Below are 23605 nucleotides of genomic sequence, written 5' to 3'. Positions count from 1 at the left end.
AGAGAAGTGGTTTGCACAACTGGCAGAATCAAGTCTTCATTATATGCTGAAATGTTCTACTGTACTCTATGAAAAAACTCCTTGCTGGTAGAAAGTAAGTATCTCAGGGGAAATGTTTCATCATAATCCCCTGGCATACTAGCTTTCTGTATGTAGGGCGGTTTCTGCCCCTCCTCCCCCAAATAGAAGAGCATTCCAGCCTGCGGCCTAAAACAGTTTAGGGCAAGCTTGACCTCTTGATTATGAGAATTCACCCCTAGTGTGCTTCCCCAGAAAGATTTGGTGTTGGACCAGACATTAGGAGGAGAAATTACTAACGTTTATATAAACTACTTAGAGGTTTGGGATGATTGGTGTATGAATCCTATTAAAAAATAAATATATTTTAAATTCTGGGGTACTCCAGTTCTGTTTAATTGCTATTTAATGCTGCTTTCCCATCCTTTCAATAACCACCTTTTTTGTTTTGGTGTAGATTTCATCGTTTGGATTATCTCTTTTTGAATGCTGGGATCATGGTAAATCCACGTATCAGTTTATGGGCATTTATACGTGGCATCTTCTCCAGGTATGTTAGATATCTAACTGTTCCGTCGCTCGTCTTCATTTTCTGCCTGGCTTTGTGGATAGGAGGGGGCGGACACGGAGTTACTTAGGCAGGGTTGTCCAGGGAAACAAAGCCTTGACCTCACTCTTTATCCGGCCTCCACCCCACATGTTACAAACCTAAAGTTATGGAATGTGAACATTTCTCTTCTGAGACAGAATGCTGCAATTTGTCAGTGAGCGAAATCTGACTCAAGCCTACCCTCTTAGCATTGCAATTCCTTTCCTGCGTATAATACAGGAAGAAAATTAATAGGCTCTTATTAGAGGCTAGAAAAAGTGAAGCTTCCTCAGAGTGTATCTGTTTGTTTAGTTGCTTGTTACCCTTCACTACTGCAGAGGTACATTTGATTATGCGACAGCACTGAGGAGTAAACAAGGAATATAACCAAACAAAGCCCAATTCTTTCTGATTCTACCTTTCAAGGTGGTGATCCCCCACCTTCCACCTCAAGACCTCCACTTCCAATGTTCCTAATGTGAAACATATTAGAAGCCAAGTGTATCGGAAGCCGTTTTGGCATATAAGTGGTGTGTAAACTAATATTTAATAATAAAATTGCATAGTGAGTTCACACTGGTATTTATGTTCGCTTATATGTGTGTGTGTGTTCAGAAGGGTTGCCTTGTCAGCCTGCTGCTGCAAAAACAACAGACTCTTGTGACGTGTAAAGTCTAACAATCTCTCTTTCAAGGATTTGCATCCACTTTGTCAGATGTGTGAAGTTTTATATTCTGTTCAGGGAGAGAGAGAGAGAGAATGAACTAATGTGAAAAAGGAGGGGGAATGACACCATTAAGACACAATTGGTGTCAGTCTGCCTGAGCCCACTTAAACATGCACAGAGGAGGCTGCAGAGGGACGGGGACTCGAGTTGGGATCTGCCTAAATGCAAAATATATGGGTTGGATCCTGTGTCCAGTCATACTTTGACTCACAGGGAGGAATTCAGCATTGTGCCCTTCCAGTGGTCTTGTTAGTGTAAGCATTTCCTGCGGGTTCTCCAGCCCCCCCCCAAAAGAACCTTCTCTTTTTGGCAGAGGACTAGTGAGATTCATTGTGTGTCTCCCATAGTGCACCTGCGTAGTAGAATTCATCCCATGGAACTCAATGAAACTTTAGTTACCTGACTGACTTATGTCCCATTAATATCTATGGGTCTGCACTAAGTAGTAGTGCTAGTATTTGTTAGTCCTCCCCCCCCCCCCCATGAAACAAATTGACTGAATCCAGCTACACACACTCATACTTACCTACCTCTGTGTGACAGGAACAGTGCTTTTATGTTGAACAGGTGGCTAGACCAGTAAGACAGCAACAAACCTACCCTGAAACATGTGTGACGTTTGCAGTTCACTTGCCCTTGTCAGTGTAGTTGGAAACACAGGAAGACTGTCTAGCAGTCCTGTTACAATATCTGTATCTGGAATAAGTTGAGGATCCTATTTCCTCTCTCCTTTTCGCTGTCTCCCTTTTCCGTGTCCCATTTGCCGTAAACTCTTGCTGCTTGCTTTCAAGATCTTGCCTTCATCTCTCGTCTCTTGTTCTTTGACCTTTGTCCTTCCAAATTCTCACCATTCTGTTGGCCTCATCTTGTCTGCCAAACCTAAGAGTGCTGCTTCTGTCTCTTCATCTCTGTTGCCTCACACTGTTCCTTGTTCTGTCCTTTGGATGGCCCTGGCACCCAAAAGACAGGCACTTTCATTTGACTTTATTTTGAAATAGAATTATATATTGAAATAGTGGCTGAGACTTACCTGCTTTCAACCTTTACCTCCTCGTTCTTTTCCCCCATTGTGTTTCTGCTCTGTTCTATCGTGTTCTTTTCCCAGCCTCCATCTTTTTAGTCTGTGAGCTTACTAGAAGGGTAAGTTCAAAAAAGGACTGTGAGAATAAAAATTAAAACGTTTGCATCAAAAACATGGGCTGGGCCTTGAGAAATGTCTTGATGTATGAACCTAAACATATGAGAGTTGGGAATACTTTCGTTTGGGCATTGGTACTTGATGCCTTGACTGAGACCTCCCACATTTTCAAATGCATCTCTGAACCATGTAGACTAGAGAGTTTCTTGTTTGTTTCCTAATTTCTGGATTCTATCAAGTTCTTGTGAGCCACAGATTGTGCCCTCAGATGCAAGCGAAGGGAAGGTTCCAGTCTCTCTTTAATTACTGAATAGAAGAAGGCATTTCAGCAGGTGCAGCCCCTTGTTCACCCCTTTGACATGATAAGCTGCATCTGCCAAAATTCCTCCTTATACACAACTGTCAAAGGCTCAGGAGCTCTGGGCGGCAAGTTATCCTGTGTGCTTTCTCAGTTATCCAAGCTGCAATGTCTTAATATTTACCTGTTTTCCTTTCTGTGCCTGCACTCATTCCTTTTTCTTTTTTCCCAATTTTTGAGTTCATCCTTTTTAGAAGTGGGGAAGACGCACACAAATTCGAACTGTGAGAACACCATTGACGTGTATTTTCTGTAATCTGCATTTTGTCAAACCGAGTGTGATCTCCTTGTTAGACTACTGAAATGCATTGAGCTAGTGTTCCCAGAGAAGAATCCTGAAACGGCTTAAAATATCTAACCTGTAACCTAACAACTGCCTGTTCTATTTACACTTGTATCCTGCTCTTCCTCTAAGGAGTTCAAAGCAAGACACATGGGTTTCCCATGCAGTCTCCCATCCAAATACTGACCAGCCCCAAACCTGTCTAGCTTCAGTGATGGAACATCCTCAAGTGGAACAAAATGAAGCAAAGTCCTCTTTTGCCCAGTATGTGCTACTTCCTTTGTGACACAGGAACTACATTTCTGTCTTGGTTTTATGTAGCAGTCCTTATTTGCATAAAGTTGTTTGCTATCTTCATCTTGTGTGTTCTGATGATGAGCCTCCAAGGTAGGTTATACTGCCGAGGAATCAACAACCAGGTATTGTTACTTATCTAAGGTAGCTGTAGCCGTTGGCTCTCTCTGGCAACAGGATGGATCCCTGCTACCTCACACTGCTGTGCATTCTGCCAATCAAAAATAACATCAAATCTGCCTTCTGTTTTAGGTTTCCTGCCAACTGCAATATACTTTCTGCTAGCTTTGTTCCTGTCATAGAAGTGGACAACTCCACTTTTCCTCTGACCCATTGCTAATTATTTCCAGACACACACCTGGCTTTCTACCACAAGAATCCTGAAGTATCAGGCACCTCATAGGTTAAGCAGCTCTTGGTGTTCCTTTTCCAGAAGTAGGTCTCTCGCCTCAGGTTGTGATGCCAATGGCAATAAAATTGAAAGAGGTTTGACCTGCTTTGCTACTTTGCTGTCTATACAGGACTGTTGTGTTGAAAACACAACAACTTTTTAAAGTTGGCTATCCTGATCATTACACTTACCCACAAATTATATCACTTCAGCCAGCAAAATACTTTTTTAAAAAACCAAAAAAACCCAAACTAATGGGGATGTTGTCAGGAGACCTGCAGGGCAAAAGTCTCCCCTGTCACTTAATGGATTCTGAATTTCTGATCTTAAGGCAGCACGGTGTGTGTCTGTGCTGGGCAGCTGGTTTGGCTTGGGGCATGTGGAGAGCAGTTGAAAATCTGTGAAAATTTCTCACTTTGATTGCGCAACTGTCCAATTGTAAGGAAGCTGGTGATGGGGAAGCAATGCCAGTTACAGGAGCAATGTGATGGTTTTGGGATAACAGACAGGAGGGAGAAATACACAAAATTGAGCAAGCCAAGCTGTGATTTCTTTCCTCTGAGACTCATCATAGCTTGTTCAACAATCCATGTGAATGTGGCCACTGTTTCTGAAATCTTTGTTCTAGAGTAGCAGCTCTTGGCTGAACTGCAGGATGCCATTTTGGTTTGCTTCTTAACAGCCGCAACCTGGGAGGCTGCTTGAAGAATCTCTCAAATTCAAACACAACTATTATATTTGTCCTTTGTGGGTGTGATCCAGAGGAAAGCTGTGCACACAGCTAGGGGGTTCATAGAAATTTCCTGCAACTGCTTGCAGTGCTGAAAAGAACACAAGGGCACAGCTGGATCTGGCCAAGAGTTCATCTCATCCAACATCCTGTTTCCACCAGTGGCCAACCGGGCAACTAACATAAAGACTTTTCAGTTTAGCATTTAAAAAACCAACCGCCTCTTCAGCATGTAATTAAAACATCCAATAACATTCTGGCTCTTATATTTATTTTACTTGTTCTTCTGTTCCTTTCATTGTAATCATGGGGACTGGGATTAGTGGTAGTCCTTGGATCACAGTTTAACAACGTTCCAAATAAAAACCAGCTACAGTTTCTCTCATTTCCCAAAGATTGCTTCCTTTTTGCTGGCATAAGCCATCTCCACTCACACTCACATTTAGTTGCAAGGACCATAATATTGGTTGGCGGTTTCTCTTAAGGGCAGCAGTCCTCTCTTCTATGCTCTAACCTCTTCCCCTGTTTTCAGGAGGGCATACCAGATGCTGACTACGGCAGAGGGGCTGATGAGCCAAGAGGACAGGGTCACTGCAGACAACCTTCAGGAGGTCTTTGAAACAAATCTCTTCGGACATTTTGTTCTGGTAGGGAAGCTTTTACCTAGTTTGTGTCACACATCCTGGTGTTGTGCAGATGTTATCTGGGTGTTCGTACCTGTATTGCAAGACATTATTCTAGGTGATCTATGTATTGTGGAACGTTGCCCTACATTCCAGACTTAAAGATGGTTGTGAACAAGCTCTCACCTCTTTAGTTAATACATTGGTATATCCGCTGAGTCTTCCACAGATAAGAATAAGGATGCCTATTTGTATAGGTAAGTTTGCCAGTCCTTTGTCAGTCACTGTAGTGTAATATCTCTAGCTCTCATCTTTGGTGGCTGTTGCTGGTCTCAGAATATTAAATTGAGTGTGCTAATTCTCAAAAACTGAAGAAGTCTCAGTAGATTTGTTTTGGTGTGGTTGCTTTTTTAGCATGAGGGCTTAATTCTGCACCAGCAGCCTCTGGTTTGACTTTCTGGATGTGATCTGCCAATTTCACAACGGGTGGTAGCTGACAGAAAAGATGACCAAAATTTCTGCCTCATTGACTTCAGGACTGAACTCACTGCTGGTCCTTTCAGTGAACTTCCAGCAAACAATGTTTAGAGGCAATCTTGTAAGCTGCAATTTGGCTACACAGGGCAAAAAAATATTAACAATAGAGTGCCAGTATAATAGCTTTATTCAGTGCCAGTATAATAGCTTTAAGGGACGCAGGTGGCGCTGTGGGTTAAAGCCTCAGCGCCTAGGACTTGCCGATCGAAAGGTCGGCGGTTCGAATCCCAGCGGCGGGGTGCGCTCCCGCTGCTCGGTCCCAGCGCCTGCCAACCTAGCAGTTCGAAAGCACCTCCGGGTGCAAGTAGATAAATAGGGACCGCTTACCAGCGGGAAGGTAAACGGCGTTTCCGTGTGCGGCTCTGGCTCTGGCCAGAGCAGCGATGTCACGCTGGCCACGTGACCCGGAAGTGTCTCCGGACAGCGCTGGCCCCTGGCCTCTTAAGTGAGATGGGCGCACAACCCCAGAGTCTGTCAAGACTGGCCCGTATGGGCAGGGATACCTTTACCTTTACCTTTTATAATAGCTTTATCTCCATAATTTTATCCTGTCATTTCCTTTCGTGTCCACTGCATGGAGCTAATGTATTTGACTCCTCTTTACTTTTGCAGAATGGATAATCAAAGTTTGTGGCATCTTGCAATCAGCAGGGTAGTGAGCACACTAACTGGTCCTACCTGTGTCAGATTCTGTGTCTGTGGGCTCTTATTGCAGTGCATAATTGTAATGTGTGCCTGGTGGCAGGAGAGGCAGGGGTGAGTTGGGGCAACACAATCGTGATGGTTAGGTTTTACTTGCAAAGCAGGTGGAACCTTAACTGTCAAGAAGGGCAAAACCTCTTGTCCAAGGACAGTGGCGACGCTGCCGGGCGAGTGAAGATGCAAAGTGCCGTGTTACAATTTCATGCCCGTGCTGTGAAATCGGAAACCAAAGGCCCGTTCCAAAGGTTTATGTTGACTTGTGGCTCACTTAAGAAGAATATGTTTTTCCAGTGTATACCGTTATAAGTCATGTTGTATGGACAGGAAAGTAAATACATTTGGAAAGTATTTTAGGGATCTTTGGGGAAATCCTGTTGGTTCTGTTGAGTATGGGTCAGCTTTGTTTTAGAATGTATACAGTGGAACCTCGGGTTACGTACCGTCCTCCTTGAGAATGCTTCGGGTAACGAGCTCCGCTAACCCAGAAGTAGATGTCCCTAGTTGCGAACTTTGCCCCGGGATGCAAGCAGAAGTTGCGTGGCAGCAGCGGGAGGCCCCATTAGCGAAAGCGCGCCTCATGTTAAGAACAGTTTCAGCTTAAGACTGGACCTCTGGAACGAATTAAGTTCGTAACCGGAGGTAACACTGTATTCTGAAAATTATATTGATTAAAAAAAATTAAAATGCCAATAGGAGGGGGATAGCTATTGAGTCTGTGCTAGACTCATTCTGATTTATAATCTTTTTTTCTTTCACAGATGAAAATGCAGAACATACTTCTTGCAAGTAGAACTTGTGAGGAAGGATCTGTATTGGGGGTTACCAAACATTTCCCTCCATGCAGAGGGGCTTAGTGGACAATGATTTTTTGCCCTTTGTAGTAATTATAGTGCACTATGCTAGGTGCTGTATAATTTTTAATTTTATTTTTATTGCTCCTTTTGTTTTTTATATATTATATTACAGTTTGAATTCTGATATTAAATATATTAAATATTTATAATTATTTTAACCATATTTTTATTGCTGCATTTATTTCACATTGTACAGTATTACAATTTAAATTTCTTCAAATCCAAAATTTAAATACAATATAAGAAATAAAAGAAGCAATTAAAACAGTTAAACATCAATATAAATATTTAATGCGATGGATGTCCTGTCTCCAAACACAAATCCACAGGCATACTGTGGGCCACCTGAAAGACCCTGGTGGACCACTAGTGGTCTGTGGACCACAGTTTGGGAACCTCTGTTCTAGATTGTATGCCTCTTGAGGAAGGAACCTGGAGCCTTGCTAAAGTCTGGTTTCTTCATTTTTGCAGATCCGGAACCTGGAGCCTCTGCTCTGCTGCATTGAAAAGCCCAGCAAACTTGTCTGGACCTCTTCAGTCAATGCCTGCAAATCTAACTTCAGCCTTGAGGACTTTCAGCACAGGCAAGGCAAGGAGGCCTACAGCTCTTCTAAATATGCTACTGACCTTACAAGTGTGGCTCTGAACAACCGGTTCAACAAGCAGGTGAGAGCACCCTATCCCAGTCCCTCCAAAATGCTGCTCATCTCATCTGTGTCCACTGGCCCTTCCGACCGAAAGCAAAAGAGGGTGGCATTCTTTTCAGGAAAGTTGGCAAAGTGTGCCCCCTCTACAAACCTCATGCCTCCCAAATTGGCTCTGAGGTGTGTGGGTTGGGGGGGACCCCCAGAATGTGGTGAGAAGAGTGAGGGGGCCGCTCCGTCTGGCAAGCGGAAACGCTTGTGGTGGTGGAACACTTGATGTCGTGTGACTCTCATTCCTCCCATTGTATTGCGACTTTTCTGAACCCCTGCTTAATCCCTGGAACAAATGTACTCAAATGTTTTGAGAGTTCAGCACAAACTCAATACAAGCCACAGAATTTGATACTGGCTACAGAATTCCTGAGAATCTGTCTTTTCCTTTTTTAAAAGTAGGTTTCTAATCCACATGGCTGCAAAAACAAGCTTTCAAGTTAACAGACAATGTCTGGTCATATGCTTGAATTTTGAGGGTGGAGAAAGGGGGGCTTTTATCAGATTGACTATTCTTCTATTTCCCCTTCTTGTGAATAGTGAAAGCAAAATAAGTCATGCAGACTAAGGGATCTTGAGCAAATTAGTTTAATTTGCATAATTTATACAGGACATAGAATTTTAGCTTTTTTGTGCTGTGTGGGTGACAAAATGAGACTGCATTCTCAGTGGTGGCCCCCAAATTATGGAATTCCTTCCCAAATTACATTTGGTTCTCCCCCCCATATTGGACTCATTGAGATGCAAGGTAAAAGCATTGTTATTTTTTTTTTTTAACATAATATTTAGTGAGGTTTCAAATAAGACAAATAAACAAAAATACAGAAAAAAACACACAAAACAAGTATACTTTCAGTCCTTATTTTCTTATACCTTATTTCCCACGACTTCCCCTCGCCCCCCCCTTCTTGTATTCCAATTCCAAATGTTAGTTCAACAAGTTCTTACCCAATTTTTACCTTATTTCATTGTTATACTTAAATCCTTTTAGTAACAGATTTCAACTTATTTACCTCAGTCCTTCTACTTAAACCCTTTTTCCAAGGTCGACCCAGATTCCCTTCCACGAATTTCCCAATTTTATATTAATACCATACCAAAAATACAAAATAAGAAATATAAAAATATATATATATTTATACAACCTTTGGATTCATCAAACCCCACCCTCCCTTTCCCGGTTTCGATCCCCAAACCAATGTCCATCAGTCCATCTGCTATCAGCCTGGCGATCTCACATCAGAGGCTTTTAAGTCTCTCTCAGTTCCTCTTTGCCGGTGTGACTGTGGGTGTCTGCCAGCAGTTGTGTGTGTCACAGTGTGGCCCCATGGAGCCATCTCTTTCTCTCTCCCCCCACTCTCTCAACAGGGCCTGTATTCTAGCGTTGTGTGTCCAGGTGTTGTGATGACCAACATGACGTTTGAGATTTTGCCTCCTTTGGTGTGGAAGTTATTTTTCCCCATTCTGTGGCTGGTGAGTGTGATGGTCTTCAGAAACTGCAGCAAACCCTTCAGTTCTAGGAACTAGAGGCTGATTCAGATTCCCTTGTAAGCAGAGAGAAAAGCTGAAGTCGTCAGTGGAACAAATACAAGCATATGGCGCCATCAGACTTTAAAGTATACAGTGGTACCTCGGGTTACAGACGCTTCAGGTTACAGACTCCGCTAACCCAGAAACAGTACTTGGTTAAGAACTTTGCTTCAGGATGAGAACAGAAATTGTGCAGCGGTGGCGCGGTGGCAGCAGGAGGCCCCATTAGCTAAAGTGGTGCTTCAGGTTAAGAACAGCTTCAGGTTAAGAACGGACCTCCGGAACGAATTAAGTACTTAACCTGAGGTACCACTGTATTTTACTATAGAGGAAGCCCTTTTTGTCTATTTCTTGTTTGGGGTCAGACCATAAGAAGAGCCTCTCAGGTCAGGCCAGGGCCCCTCTACTCCAGCACCCTGTTCCCGGAGGAGCCCCCCAAGTGCCCACGGGAGCCCCATAGTGGGACCTGAGCACCAGAGCCCTCTCCCACTTGGGATGGACAGCAACCAGCATTCAGAAGCATACTTCCTCTGACAGTGGATGCAGAACATGGCCATTGTGGCTTCTCCTTCAGGAATTGGTCTCCCCTTTTAAAGCCATCCAAATTGGTAGCCATCTCTGCCTCTAGTGGGAGCAGCCTCCTTCGTTTATCTGGTGCTGGGTCTGCCCTGAAACTTGCAACCTTCAGCTTTGCTGGGTGTCTTCAAGTTCTAGTGGGATGAGAGAGGGATATGGCTGCTATTTGGGGGCAGAGGATGGTGGTGTTTTCCTTGCCCTCCTGGAGCTGCTTCCCCAGCTTCAGTGCCACGGAGCAGAAAGAAGAGAGAACTGACTTCTTGCTTTTCTCTCCCCGCAACTCCAGTTCCGCCTTTTTACCAACACGTATACACTGACGCCGTACAACGGAGCAGAAGCACTGGTAAGATGCTTTGGCACTGACATGTTGTGCATTGTGCCTGTCTGATCCATCGCGTTTGCCTTGCGATAGCCGATGTACCAAGAGGTTCACAGCCACTTTCTTTCCTCTTCTGGGGAACCTGTTGGCTGCTCCCACCCTCACCCACCCTGTGATGTGAGTAGGGCCAACTCTGGTCTGCACTCCCAGCCAGCAACTGTGTGTGTGCATGCGCGTTTGCTGCATCCGTTTGTTTGATACCTGCCTGCCGGTAGGAGTGTGCATGTGCCGATCATAGTGTGGGATGTTGCTTGATGGCTGGCTGAGTGAATGGCGCTTGGTGGGGGTGGGGGGAGTGGTCCAGGGCTTGTCTCACTATATAACAACAGGCCCTAGGGGACTTCAATATCCACCCAGAGGCTGCTGGCTCAAGACTTCATGACTACCATGGGTCTTTCTCGGTTGGTCATCGTTCCAACACACCAGGCAGAGCAAAGTCTTGATGTAGTCTTTGCCCCAAGTGATATGAAGGACGGAATGAGGATGGGGCAGTGCCATGCCCTCCCTTGTCATGGTCAGATCATTATCTGCTTCAGTTTGGACTGACGACTAGTGGTGGACACATTCAGATATCTCACCCTTGCAGACTGAGGGAACTCGATGTGTTCCTGAATGCTCTGGGGAATTTTCCAGAGGAGAAAGCTAGTGGAGTCCTTATCTGACAATGGAACAGCAAGATGAAACAGGCAGTTGCCTCTCTGGACCCTTCAGATTGGAACAGCTCTCAGCCAGTTGCCAGTACCTCCTTTGGGGGGAAGGTGGTGGAGAGGGCTGTGGTGGGGCAGATACAGGCATTCTTGGAGGACACAGATTATTTAGATCCATTTGAACCTGTGTTTAGGCCTAGCCATGGAACTGAGTTGGCCTTCATCACCCTGATGGATGACCTCTGCAGAGAGTGGGGACTGCTTGGGGGGGGGGGAGTGCGTCATTGTTCTACCTTCTTGATCTCTTGTTGACATTTGATACCATTGACTATGGTATCCTCCTGGACTGGGAATTGGGGGCGCTGTATTACAGTGGTTTTAATTCTACCTTCTGCACCAAGTCCAGAGAGGAGCATTGGGAGAGTGCCTGTTGGCTCCCTGAGTTATCTCGTTTGAGCCCTTTTAGATCCAAATCCAGCCCCACAGAGGTTTTCAGCACTGGCAGCGGTTGTCTTGAGTCAAAGGCACTTGCAAGGAAAGAACTGCTCACTTGTTTGCATCCCCTTTCTAGGTTTGGCTGTTCAAGCAGAAGCCCGAGTTGCTGGACCCCCTGGTGAAATTTCACAGCTGCACCACATTCTTTGGGAAGAACTACGTTGAGATCCGCAAGGTAAGTAGACCCCTTCGTGTGCATTGTGTTGTCATAAGTACAGTGGTACCTCAGGTTACATACGCTTCAGGTTTCACACTCCACTAACCCAGAAATAGTGCTTCAGGTTAAGAACTTTGCTTCAGGATGAGAACAGAAATTGTGCTCCAGCGGTGCAGTGGCAGCAGGAGGCCCCATTAGCTAAAGTGGTGCTTCAGGTTAAGAACAGTTTCAGGTTAAGAACAGACTTCTGGAAAGAATTAAGTACTTAACCCGAGGGACCACTGTACTGCTTTCATGATTTTGGCGCACGCCACGCCGTGGGAAATCATGGAGGACCTACGTCATGAGGCGAGGCAAGGCAGCTGTCTTGGAGGGGTGGATTCTGAGTTCCATTAAGAGGCAGCAGAATCTTCCAGAAAGTTCCACTGCAGAAAGCCTCATAGAAATGAATGTTACTCGCCTGGAGCTTTGGAGATAGGAAGGGCTAAAACTTACATTTATTTTTAAGTGTTACTTACCTGCGAAAGATGTGTCTTGCTGGACTAGATCAAAGACCCATCCAAGCCAGCCTTGTCTCCCACTGCATGGCCACAAGCAGGCTGTGGTCACATCAACACTCCCCACTTGCAATGACCAGGCAAAGGCTGGCTATGGATGCGCAGTGTGTTTTATGGCTCCTGCCATTTTGCAACCCAGCGGCTTTGCAGTGAGAAGTGCCAGCCTCCTGCCACCTTCATGTCCCCAAGAAAGCAGCTGGGCCCGCCTACTACGCACCTCTGCAGTTGGGTCACAGCCAGCAACTGTGGTGTACAGTTCCTAGGTTCCTTTAGCTGATGGAAGGGAGGGATGGCTCTGGGGTCTCCTCTGGGTGTGTGTGTGGGGGGGGCTTGTGGTAAAGGAAAGAAAACACTGCTGGTTCTATGGAATCTGTCCTGATCACAGCTGTGTCTTTCAGATGGATCTCAGTGAAGATACCGCAGAGAAGCTTTACGAGAAGCTCCTGGAACTAGAGAAGCAACTTCTTGCAAGGTGCAACAGCCCACAGCATAAAAAATAGCAAAGCCAGCCACCATTCCTCATGGCAATGAGTTTCTTCCACTTGGGACAGTTAAGAACCTCGGCTCCTCACCCCCACCCCACCCTGCCTTTTGCCTTTTGCAATGCAAACCTCTCTAGAGATATATCTTTTGGCTGTCATGAAGCTGAAGTGCTGAAAGAGACCAAAAAGTCTTACAGTTCAGTCCCTCCCCACCCCAGCGTGGTTTTTATAATGCCTTTGCTCTCCTTTTAGTTGCCGTGTCTTTACATCACTGCAGCATTTGTCTTTTCCCCGTTACGTGTTTCCTGAAGCCTTTGTACTCCTCAGAGCAGGATGTTTCTCAAATAATAAATGAAATGAAGGGTCACTGTGTCCTTGTTTCAGAAGTGGGCATTTGGGGGGAGGAGGGGTAGTCCTGCCATTAGGTTGTGTGGCATTGCCTACTAAAGAGCAAAGTCGAGCTGGTTTGTGCCCTGTCTCCACTTTTGACCCAAACATGCATTTGGGGACCCCTTTCTTAACCCTTTCCATGTGTTTGCATGGTGGAAGTGCTCCTTTTGTGACCCACCTTGGATGCCAATCTGGAAAATCCAGTTCACCTTTGCTGGGATTCAGCGCTAAGGAGTGGGCTTTCCCTGGGGAAAGTGGCAGGACAAGCGGAAGTCTGGATGAGCCCTAAGATTGGTCAACATCCCCTCCCACCGTAGCTTCTTTCCAAGAACTCAAAAGTAGTTTGTATTTTAAGCAGAGTGAAAGATGGATGCATGGGAGTAGGAAAACAGAAATGCTGTCCTACGCAGACAGTACTGCTCTGCCATTCAAACATCAGTGGGGAGCAGTTTTAAATGCTTTAGATGAACGTTGGGCATTCCCCTTCTATCAGTAGCATCACCTGGCATGAAGGGGTTCACTCAATAGTTTGATTTCCCATGGGCGAAGTATCCCCCCCCCCCCCGTTGCAGCTGCGCAACTGCCCTTGTGATCCCAGGACATGATCTGAGCGCGCCTGATGCAGCCACCTTGCAGAAACACAGCAGGAGTAGACTGTGCTCTGGACACCCCATGGGATTCATCTCCTGTAACAGCAGAGTCAGTTGTCTTGGTGGATGCAAGCAATTTTATCCTCAAAATGTTTTGCAATGACCGCTCCCCACTTAAAACGGGGGGCGCCTTTTGCGTGGACGCGTGCAGCCCTGGATCTGGAGTGGCCCCATCAGCATAGGCTTTGCCTTCCCTCAGGTGGGATACCTGGAGGTCCCCGCCTACCCCAGTGAGTTGTCCAATCCCACCTGGGGGATTGGTGTTGTCTTGGTGGATGCAAGCAATTTTATCCTCAAAATGTTTTGCAAACAAGTCACAGCAGCTACTGTTGGTCCCGCCACCTCCTCTGGGCCAGCCTGTAAAAGGCCCCGTCCAGTCTGGAAAAGTTCTGCCGGACGACATGATGAGGATGCCATGGAGGCAGCAAAGTAGGCCTTTTTTGCTGTCTTCACTGCCACTAGGGAGGCTCCATAATGAGCCCTTACCAGTGTTCGGTTGCATTCATTTGAATCTTTCCTCCACTTGCGTTCAATATAGAGGAATGATTTTTGAAGTTATTTGAAGTAAAATTGATATGTTTGATTACAGGAAAACCATTGCTGACATTTATTATTAATAATAATAATTAGAGAACCCCTTTTGGATTTTGAGTGTGAAAAGATAATGAACAAATTTGAGACATTTGGGTCTGATGATTGTGAAAATATTGCTTAACAGGAAGTAGAATAGTTGGATGTCATCCTAGAGTGAATGTTTTGAGTAATTTCTTTTATGTAAAGGCAGCAATCATTTTGTGTGTTTCCACTTGAAACACAACTGCTGTTGTGTGGGACCTTTTGGACCCGGAAGAGGGCAGCACCCACATGCAAAATGGTTGCTGCCTGTAACTGACAAATGGAAAATCAGAAGTCCTTTTTATTTTTATTTCAACCCCCCCCCTTTAATTTTCCATTTCCCTCCCCCCCTTTTCCTTTGGGTGTCCTCTGCTCCGGGTCGTCATTGGGCTGCAAGGATGACACTCACATGAAGGTGATGGACACTGAGTGAAGGACGCAGGGAGGGGAAGATCTCCCAGGGTGGGAAGCTGGGAGAAAAAAGGAAAGCTGTAGGGTTAAGAGCTACCTTTGAGGGACACACTGCATTTTCTTTTCTCTTTCTCTGTTTTCTTTCTCTCTTTTTGTTTTGTTTAGAATAATAATAATAATAATAATATTAATAATAATAATAGTATTTTTATTATTTATACCCTGCCCATCTGCCTAAGTTCCCCCAGCCACTCTGGGTGGCTTACAGCATATATAAAACATAATAAAATATTAAACATTCAAAACTTCCTGATACAGGACTCTTTCATCTTACTGTATTATGAAAAAGCTTCAGTAAAATCTGAAAGTAAAACCTTAAGCCTGGTCCAGTAGCATATAGGCACCCAGTGCAGTTCCTTCCACAGTAGTGACATGTTGACGATGGGTCACACCCTGCAAAGCAATTACCTGCTGCACTTTGCACTAGCTGCAGCTTCTGAACTGGCCTTAAGGGCAGCCCAACCTAGAGTGCCATGGCAGTAGTCTAGTCTTGGAAGTTACCAATGCATGCACCTCTGTGGCCACGTTGTCCCAGTGGAAAGAAAGAGCCACTGCAGGCATGTGGGCCTCCAACACTCCCAGACTACAAACCTGCCCTCCATCTGTAGCTCTCAGGGGGTTTGCAGCATAAAAATGCAAGATAAAATACACAAAATACACAATAAAAAAGAGCAAAACAAAACAAAGCCCCTTCCCCACCCCCAGAAACATATTTAAGAGGATATAGGATGTTGTAAGCCAAAGGCCAGCTTGAAGAGGAATGTTTTCGCCTTGCGCCTAAAGGTGTATAAAGAAGGTGCTGGGCTCCTCCTGAGCACATGAACCTGCAAAACAGATCAGAATGCAGTTTCAATAAACTTTCCACCTTCTCCCAACCAAACTGACCAAGAACTTGCGCAGCTGATTCATATGTTGCAGAAAAACAGAGTTAAGTGCCATCAGCATGCTGAGAACACCCTACCCAAGTCCAAAGCCCAGGGTTTCATATGGAAGAGTCCTGGAAACAACTGGCTTGGTGTGCTATTTGTGGGTGTGCAAGCCTGCTTTGAGCTGATGGTGATCTTCAGTGCCATGATTTTGGAGGGTCATGGCATCCTTTCCCTGTGCTCTCAGGGCTATGGTTTCATCATAGCCTGCCCCTGGGGTGAATGCTGCATGGTCTTTTTGTGTCCAAATATCTCCTGGAGACTCAGTTCCTTTTCCCAGGCAGGAGCGTTCTTGTGGCGAATGTAACGGGCTTTCCTAGCTTCCGCATAAGACTTTAGGAAATCTGGCCTGGCATACGTGGTCCTGAGGCGTCCATCTGCTGCATAGGCCTCCGGATCCATGATCAGCCTCTCAGGCCCAAGGGAAAGCCTTCGCTGCCCTGGGAGAGTCACGAGCATTGTGCCCTTGGCTCCAGCAGCAGCTCTGCTGTCTTTCTCTACAGGCCCTTCCCCTTGGCCCTGGGTTCCATCTGCTTCCTCTCCCTCCCCGGCCTCTGAGGAGATGCACAGCTGCTTGGCGATGGAGTCCTGTAGGGTGGCAATGTCCCTGTCAGCAGTGGTGTTTGGGTCTGTGACATTCAAGGGGGGCAAGTGCCCTTTTCTGCCCTCTTCATTTCTTGCGACATCACCATCAGGCTTCTGTAGATACAAGGAAGGCTGGCTTGTCCCCAGAAAGCCTCCTGCCTTGGCCAGTGTTTTCCTCTTGGATCTAGAAGAAAAGAGGGAGAGTCACACAGCCCTTGCCTAAGGAGGATGGTTTCAGTTCCCCACTGCACCGAGTATAAAGAAACTGCAACCACCTCAGTGGCCTGGAAGGCCATGTGCTTCTGAGGGCAAAGTGCACCTCTAATTGGCAGGGTCTAACCCTAAATTGGAGCGTTTCCTCATATCTTTTTTGAAGTGGAAAGAGTGAATGTGTTTGCGAACATGTTATCAGGCAAGTACCCTCATGAGAGTGCCAAGATTTGGCTGCTGCTTCTTGTTCAGTGTTCATAGTTTGCTGTGACAATGTGGAGGAGGGAGTAGGCTCCTGCTACTTTGCATGAGGCAAAGTTTACACAGTGACTCTGCCTCCATCCTCCATTTAAACTTCCACTCAAGGTTTTGAAGGCTTTGTTCTGTCTCCACAGTCAGAGACAGTTCAGGTGGTAGTCAGTTAACTAATTGTGCTCACACAAAGATTATTGCTGGCACAGCAGGACTTCCCCCACTCTGCACATATCCTGCACTGTTACCAAATCTGTTCCAGAGATTTAGAACAGATTCAAGGGGTGGAGATCCACATGGGAGGAGAGGAAGAGAACCAGAGCCAGCCCAATACATTTTCCTGCCTGAGGCAAATCAGAAAATGGCAACCAGTGGGAATCCTGGGAATTGTAGTTTGTTCAGTGTGCATGGATAGCAAATATCAGGCTCAGGGACCAGATGCAGCCCTCCAGGTCGCTCTGTTGGGACTCAAGCCACCCCCTTCTCCAGTCCTACTTTGCACCCTTCATAAGCGTTTTTGACTGATGCGTTTTGACTGGATAGCTCAGTTGGTTGGACCATGGTGCTGATAACACCAAGGTTGCAGGTTCGATCCCTGTGTGGACCAGCTGCATATTCCTCTATTGCAGGGGGTTGGACTAGATGATCCTCAGGGTCCCTTCCAACTCTACAGTTCTATGATTCTATGATTCTACCCCTTCAAAAACATGCCTCCTCTTTCCATTCCGCTGACTGACCTCTCTCTCGCCTTTGCACCATGGCTTACTGGCTGGAGGCTGAAGCTGCTCTCTAGCAAAGCTGGGAGTGAGCTTGTCTGTCAGGAAACGGGCATTTGATAGAGATATGGAAAGGAGGGGCTAGTGTGATGCCGTGAAATGGGGAGAAGTTCTGTGGTAAAGCAAGGCAGCGGAAATGGAAGAGGAAAATGGGCGGCAGATGCAATGCTCATGAAATGAGAATAAAACTTGGATTTCCATTCCTTAGACACATGCATGGCATTTTAGGAGCCCAGATGTGAAGTTCTCCTGACAGACACCCTTACCGCTGTGCTGGATCTTGGAATCTGCTGTAATCCCGTCCTGCCTGAGGGGACAGGAGCGGAAGAGCCAGTTTTATGCTTCTGCGTCCAGGGCCCACTGAAAGCTGCTGCTTGGAGCGACCTTGGGAGAAAAGGAGCGGGATGGTTATCAGGATCCCCCCTGCATTAAAAGTCCCCAAACAGGGACTTTGGAGTCAATCTAGATCAAGCACTGTCAACATGGTACCAGCCAGATTCTGTGGGCTGCTGGATAGGGTTAATAGCGGGTGTAACTCAAAACATGTGGGGTGCCCCACATTGGCTGCCCCTGCTCTACACAGGAGATGTGTGAATGATTTGTAATTGTTTTAACTGAAGAACAGCTGGGAGGAGGCTGTCAATTTCAACAAAGGAACAGAATGGGACGGCTTAATCCTGTCATGCTGTTTGTCCACTAAATAGCTTCCCCAAATTGCTTTTCACCCTGAAAGGAAGATTCTTTCATCAACTGGGCTACATTTGAGTCAAAGAAGGGTGGGGAAAGGCTCTTTACCAAGGAGGATGGGGGTCATTTTCTGGCACTGAACTGCAACCAGACTAGGGTCTGATTAGGTCATTAGGACCATACTGATTGATGTTCTAATCTTAAACTAGCCCTAGTCATGGGGAACAACTTGCATAGAATGGGCAGTCTCAGATGGGCAGAGATGCCATCTCCACTCTACATCCAAAAGATGCACCCAGCCAATTCAGGGGGAAAATATGCAACCCCATTGGCACACATGAAAGCCTGCTTCTTCCCTTCCTGGATCAGGATCAGGGCATCTGTGGCCTTCCAAGGGTAATCTTGGGGACAGGGGTCAAATTCTGCACCAAATTAATTCCAGCTGCAGAATCCCTGCTTTCAAAAAGTGGCTTTATTTGTCATTGCATTGGGTGAAAGAAGGAGGAAACAGCTCCTCACTCTTCTGCATTCTCATGAGCTCCTGCTGGAGTCTCCGCTGCTCCTTCATCATTGAATTCAAATAGGAGAGACGGGCGTCTTCTAAATGCTGCAGTCCGCGGATGAGCCTGGCCTCTGCCCTCTTGCTATCCTGCCTCTCGGCCTCCCAGCGTCTGGAGGTCTCCCCACCTGCCATGTCTGTCTTTAGTCCCAGAGAGAGAAAGGCTACTGGGCACCCCTGGAGAATCTGAAAAAGATTTAGCAAGGTCAGCCCCACATCCTCTTTCCCTCAAGATAGCTGCATATCTCCCAGCTGTCCAATTAACAGCCCAGCATTTGCATAGAATTTCTGAATGTTGCGATTAAACATGTCAGGCAAATTTATCCTCCACTACTGAGACATTATTTTTGTACAAGAATCGCCCACTTATGTGCATTCTACTTGCACATGACTGCATATATTTGTGGTGCCAGGAAATAATTAAATAAATAGAATCGTACCAGGAATTTGCGGGAGAGAGCTGGAGAGTCTCTGTCAGTGAGGGCAGAGGAAGTCCCAAAGAGACCAGAGGCACAGTGGGGCTTTGTTTAGGCTCCTCAGCCTCCCCGCCTTGGAGCTGATGAGCAGGGTAGCGCAGCAGCAGCAGCAGTAGCAGCAGCAGCAGCAGCCACTTTTCTGCAGCCAGCCCCAAAACTTCAACTCTAGTTAAAGAAAGAGTTGTGGAGAGAGAGCGCTGGAGAGCGGGAGAAAACAGACATTTAAAGGCTTGTTAGAGGGTGCTCCCCACTTTACACAATTTCACTTATGTGTGCAGGGGCCCAGAACGTAACCCCGACATAAGTGGGGAGATGCCTCTATTTGTGGGGTGCCCAAATCTTGTTTTAAAATTTGGATCCCATCAGAAGTTGCCTCATTACAGCAGAACAAGCAACATTAATCTGAACAGGTCTTGGCTCACATTGGGAGTGGTCTCAGGGATCTCCTGTGATTCTGTCCACACTCAGGCCTCATCCAGACTTCCTTTTGGGCTGTATTTCTATGGAAAGGTGAGGGCTGGGCTTTAAAGCTCTGTGTCCAAGTGTGTCTTTATTTGGAGCTGGCACTCTCCCTGGGAAAATCTGCGTTGTACTGCTGAAGCTGGGCAGACGGCAACCGGGTTTCCCTCAGTGGGACTTACTTCTGAAAAAACATGCAGAGAATCAGGCTGTGAACTGGGCCGCGTGGGGTCCGGCACTCCCAAAGATCTGAAAGAGAAAGGGAACAATCCTGGAATTGCCAAACCCTTAACAGGGGGCCTGTGTTTGTTGTGTTACGCAGATGGTGTTGCTATGAGAAGGGCTGTTACCTAAGCCATAGTTAACACATTAGGTGAACTCTGTTCTGGAAAGCTAAAAAGTAAATCTTGCTGTTGACATACCCCTTTTAATGCCTGAGTAAACAGTGCTGAACCTGCTACACCTATAACTTCCTTAAGTTATTCACTCCTGTGCCTCCAGTTCAGCTGTAAAGGAGTAGAGTCCTGAAGCTTTTCCTGGGTTGTGAATGCTAGAAGGAGATCTAGTACTGGATGCTAGACTATGCCTTGACTCTTGGCCACGTTGTTCCTTCAGCTGCCCAGGGGCATTGCTGTACAGAATTTCAAAAATGCCACTATTCCGTCCCAGAAGATGTGCAATGTCTGTTGTGTGAGTCACATAGGAATGGGGGAGGGTTGAGATGAAGAACTCTGGGATTGGTTAAGAAAGAGGCAAGTGGCCTGACTGCAGTGGAGCAGGTGGATCAGGCCAGCTGACCTGTGCCAGTGTAAAACTAAGCCACCCAAAGTCCTCTTTGCATCCAAAGAAAGATGGCACAACATTAGGTTTCTTGGGTTTCTCTCAGGTGGCCATGTGGAAGGAGAACAGTGTTTCTTCCTGTTCCTTTAACGCTCGGATCAAAGAGGAAAATTTCTAATCCCTGCAATGGCAAGTTGCAAATGCCGAAATGGCCCACACAGCTATGAAGCCCTGTCCTCCTTGGCACCTGGCTTTGGCATACACCCTGCAAGGGCCCCTGCCAACACACAAGAGAAGAAATGCTGGAGAGCAGCAGCAGCACTTACAGTTGAAGGATTCGTCCTGTGATTCTCTTTTGCTCAGGATGACAGGGACCCTGAGGCTAGTTGCGGAAATCCAGACACAATCCACAGAGCAAAGAAAGGCTGATCATGTTAAAAGCCAGCAATAACTTTCTTTTTCTGTCTTTTGCTTGCCCTTCCCCGAGGAACGCATGGCGGTGGGGAATCCAGAAAGCTCCTGAAATCCTGAACACTAGACCCAAATCTTCCCACAACTGAGGCTGCTTGCAGGGCAAGTGAGAGCCGCATGCTCCCAGTACTACGTGAAAACTCCGCTGCGGCTGCTGCCGGCTCTACTACATGGATTTGGCTTGTTGCCTAGTAGGCGGAGGCAAAGAACAGGGCAGCTATTTGACTCAGGGGAGCAGCCCACATCAAACTGCTCTGCAAATAAGAAACAGACATGTGATGTGGAATCATCACTCAGGAAGGGTCTTTGCAGTAGATACAAAGCAGCACACATTCATTTTCTTAGAAGAAAACATAATACATAAAGTAAAGCACTAAAGTAGTGATATGTCAGCTGTTCTGACAATATCTTCTCCCCATGCGATGGAGGGGAGATTTTCCTTGCTGTGGGGCCTTGGGGGAGAGAGGACCGTGTTGCAGGGAGATAAATGATTACCCTTTCAGAGATATTCCTCCCTTGGAAATGCTCTCCCCTAGCTCTCTTCCTTTACAAAGCAGCATGCACAGGTGAACTCCCTTCTGGGCTCTCTTCCCATTACAGGTGTGTGTTTTGATGCTCCAGACAAGAACAAAAAACTAAAAAGAAAAAAGGTTTGCAAGACTGAGCAAAATCTGCAATAATGAGAGGAGCCCTGTCATCGCCTGCTATTTTTCAGCTTTGTAAAAGGCTAAAAATAGCATGCTTGGGTAAGTGTGCCACCAGTCCCCAACACTAATTATTATCTCATTTTATTTTGAAGCTGTGAAAAAGCCAGAAATCTTGAGGCTTTTGCAGGCGGCTCTATAGCTTTTTCTCCTACAAAAATTCCCACCCCACAATCCATTGCATGCAAATATAATAGTACAGTGACTACTGGCAACTAAATTGACACAGCAGCCTGCGCAAACGCAGGCAAACATGCAAGTATACATACATACAAACAAAACATCATGCACACAAGGTAATCTTACTCAAAGGATTAACCCCACTCCCCTGCCAAAATCACATGACTTGAAAACTTTCCCCACCATCGGAGATTCCAAGAGGGGGTTCCAAGGAACCCTTAGGGACTTGATTTATTCTGTAGAATTCATCTGGAGCCTAGTTAACAAGCAAATCTTCAGTCTAAGCCCACAAGCAAGCCAAAGGTAATTAAGAACATCAGCCCAAAGATAGCTATTGTGTTAGGAAAGCCTAGCAACTGGAAACCAAGAGACTTGTTGTCTCCCAGACTTGTTTTCCCTGGTTCCCTCCAGAGATTAAGACGAATCTCAGAGTGCTGCAAGGACACGGTTCCAGAGCCAGCTCTGAAGTGAACGGCTTCATGCAGCATAAGAAAGTGTGCATGTGTAACAAATGAAGACAGGAATAGAAGGCTGAGGTGGTGGTGGGGCATCATTTGGGCTGGCACTGGAAGGTCTCTGACATTACGGGAGGAAATGGTAGCAGGTTCCAAGGTATTATTGGCAAATTACTGCTAACATACAGAGACATTTACTGGGGCATTATCTTCCTTAGCGATAGCTGGATGACGTGCTGGGAGTGCTGGGCGTACATCCCTCCATGAGGCTGTTGGGCCAGACCAGGGCCTGAACCCAAATCCAGTCTTAGAGACCTAATGTATTTCAGGTGATTTTGTGAGCACATGACGGGAGGAGGGGCAGGCAGGCAGGCAGGCAGGCAAGGCCTGCTGTGGCGCCGTCTACTATGTTCCATGCATGGAGATGCAGAGCTACAGAAAGACAAGCCCCACAAGTTTCTGATATCAGTAGGCTTTCCCCATCTCACTGAGCAAACATGAGACCTGTCCATAGAAATTAATGGGGAAATCAAAGATTTTACTGCATGTGCGACTGGGAAATGTCTCCCCCACTGCTGGCAAAAAGCAAAACAAAAACAGCAGCAGAGACAAGGTCCCTACACTTTCTAAATGCGGTCTTGCTGTTGGGGGAGGGATATTTTCACGAGTTCTTTCTTGCACATTTAAAACTGCAACCCATCTGCATGCGACTGAACAAAGAACAAGGCTCCTGCCTACATGGGCGCAGCCTTAAATCAATAAAAATTAATATAAATCTTAGGTTCTGCCCCCCCCCCCAACAAAAGTCTGCCCTCCGTAACAAAAACCCTGGCTATGCCCATGTCTGTATGTGATGAAAAGCAATGTTTTTATGTAAAATATGAGCTGACTTAGAAAGAGCAGGACTTCCTCTGTTTACTGCTTCCATTTGTTTGTGAGGTGTCCAGACACACAGCTACACCGAAATCTTTGGCTAGCCCGCTGCTTTCTATGGATAGCTCTCAGTTCCACCCCAGGAGGCATTTAAAAATGGTTTCCCAGGAAATGGTGGATCTAGATCAGGGCTAGAGCCCTTGTGGTGCTCGCCAGTTGTTGCTGGACTACAACTCCCAGCATCCTTGATCATTGGCCATGCTGGCTGGGGCTGATGGGAGTTGTGGTTTGGTAGCACCTGGAGGGCAGTCCGCTATCCCTGAC

The 23605-nt window shown here is 46.3% G+C and overlaps 2 protein-coding genes and 1 long non-coding RNA gene across 7 annotated transcripts in view; 1 reads left to right on the top strand and 2 right to left on the bottom strand.

Moving 5' to 3' along the window:
* The window catches only part of HSD17B7 (hydroxysteroid 17-beta dehydrogenase 7), a 158896-nt gene that overhangs the window by 3838 nt on the left and 131453 nt on the right, over window positions 1-23605 (top strand). The window contains exons 3-10 of one of the 4 annotated variants that reach the window (XM_079981600.1): window positions 476-568; window positions 3246-3377; window positions 5061-5175; window positions 7716-7910; window positions 9308-9412; window positions 10332-10388; window positions 11643-11741; window positions 12679-13129. In XM_079981600.1, coding sequence (XP_079837726.1) covers window positions 476-568; window positions 3246-3377; window positions 5061-5175; window positions 7716-7910; window positions 9308-9412; window positions 10332-10388; window positions 11643-11741; window positions 12679-12780 — 898 coding nt within the window. In that variant the 3' untranslated portion in view covers window positions 12781-13129. Of the gene's footprint in view, window positions 1-475; window positions 569-3245; window positions 3378-5060; window positions 5176-7715; window positions 7911-9307; window positions 9413-10331; window positions 10389-11642; window positions 11812-12678; window positions 13130-23605 lie in introns of those variants that run through there. The other 3 variants (XM_079981598.1, XM_079981601.1, XM_079981599.1) reach the window with 3 other exon arrangements.
* LOC307218903 lies at window positions 407-3239 on the bottom strand. The gene is made up of 2 exons (XR_013840098.1): window positions 2365-3239; window positions 407-618 (listed from the first exon to the last, which is right to left on the bottom strand). It is a non-coding gene; the product is annotated as an uncharacterized lncRNA (long non-coding RNA).
* On the bottom strand, window positions 15020-21309 carry CCDC190 (coiled-coil domain containing 190). Of its 2 annotated transcripts, none has more exons than XM_079982453.1 (5): window positions 20925-21309; window positions 19782-20067; window positions 18844-19069; window positions 17904-18021; window positions 15020-16583 (listed from the first exon to the last, which is right to left on the bottom strand). In XM_079982453.1, the coding sequence occupies exons 3-5, from the start codon at window positions 19016-19018 to the stop codon at window positions 16004-16006; spliced, it is 873 nt and encodes a 290-aa protein (XP_079838579.1). In that variant the 5' UTR covers window positions 19019-19069; window positions 19782-20067; window positions 20925-21309; the 3' UTR covers window positions 15020-16003. The 2 variants fall into 2 exon arrangements, with proteins under 2 accessions (XP_079838579.1, XP_079838578.1); XM_079982452.1 differs by having other exon boundaries at window positions 20001-20067; window positions 20925-21307.

This window comes from Podarcis cretensis (genome assembly GCF_951804945.1).
Source record: "Podarcis cretensis genome assembly, chromosome: 6".
Taxonomy (NCBI): domain Eukaryota; kingdom Metazoa; phylum Chordata; class Lepidosauria; order Squamata; family Lacertidae; genus Podarcis; species Podarcis cretensis.
This window is presented reverse-complemented; position numbering and strand designations above follow the sequence as displayed.

What these genes read in the sequence shown, in the direction of transcription:
- CCDC190 (XM_079982453.1), bottom strand. Translation starts at nt 19,018, where the DNA reads ATGGCAGGTGGGGAGACCTCCAGACGCTGGGAGGCCGAGAGGCAGGAT. An exon ending in GCTCATGAGAATGCAGAAGA is followed by an intron (nt 18,022 to 18,843) that starts GTGAGGAGCTGT and finishes TTTTCTCCCAAG; the next exon opens with GTCGCTCCAAGCAGCAGCTT. An exon ending in TTCCAAGATCCAGCACAGCG is followed by an intron (nt 16,584 to 17,903) that starts GTAAGGGTGTCT and finishes CTTTTCTTCTAG; the next exon opens with ATCCAAGAGGAAAACACTGG.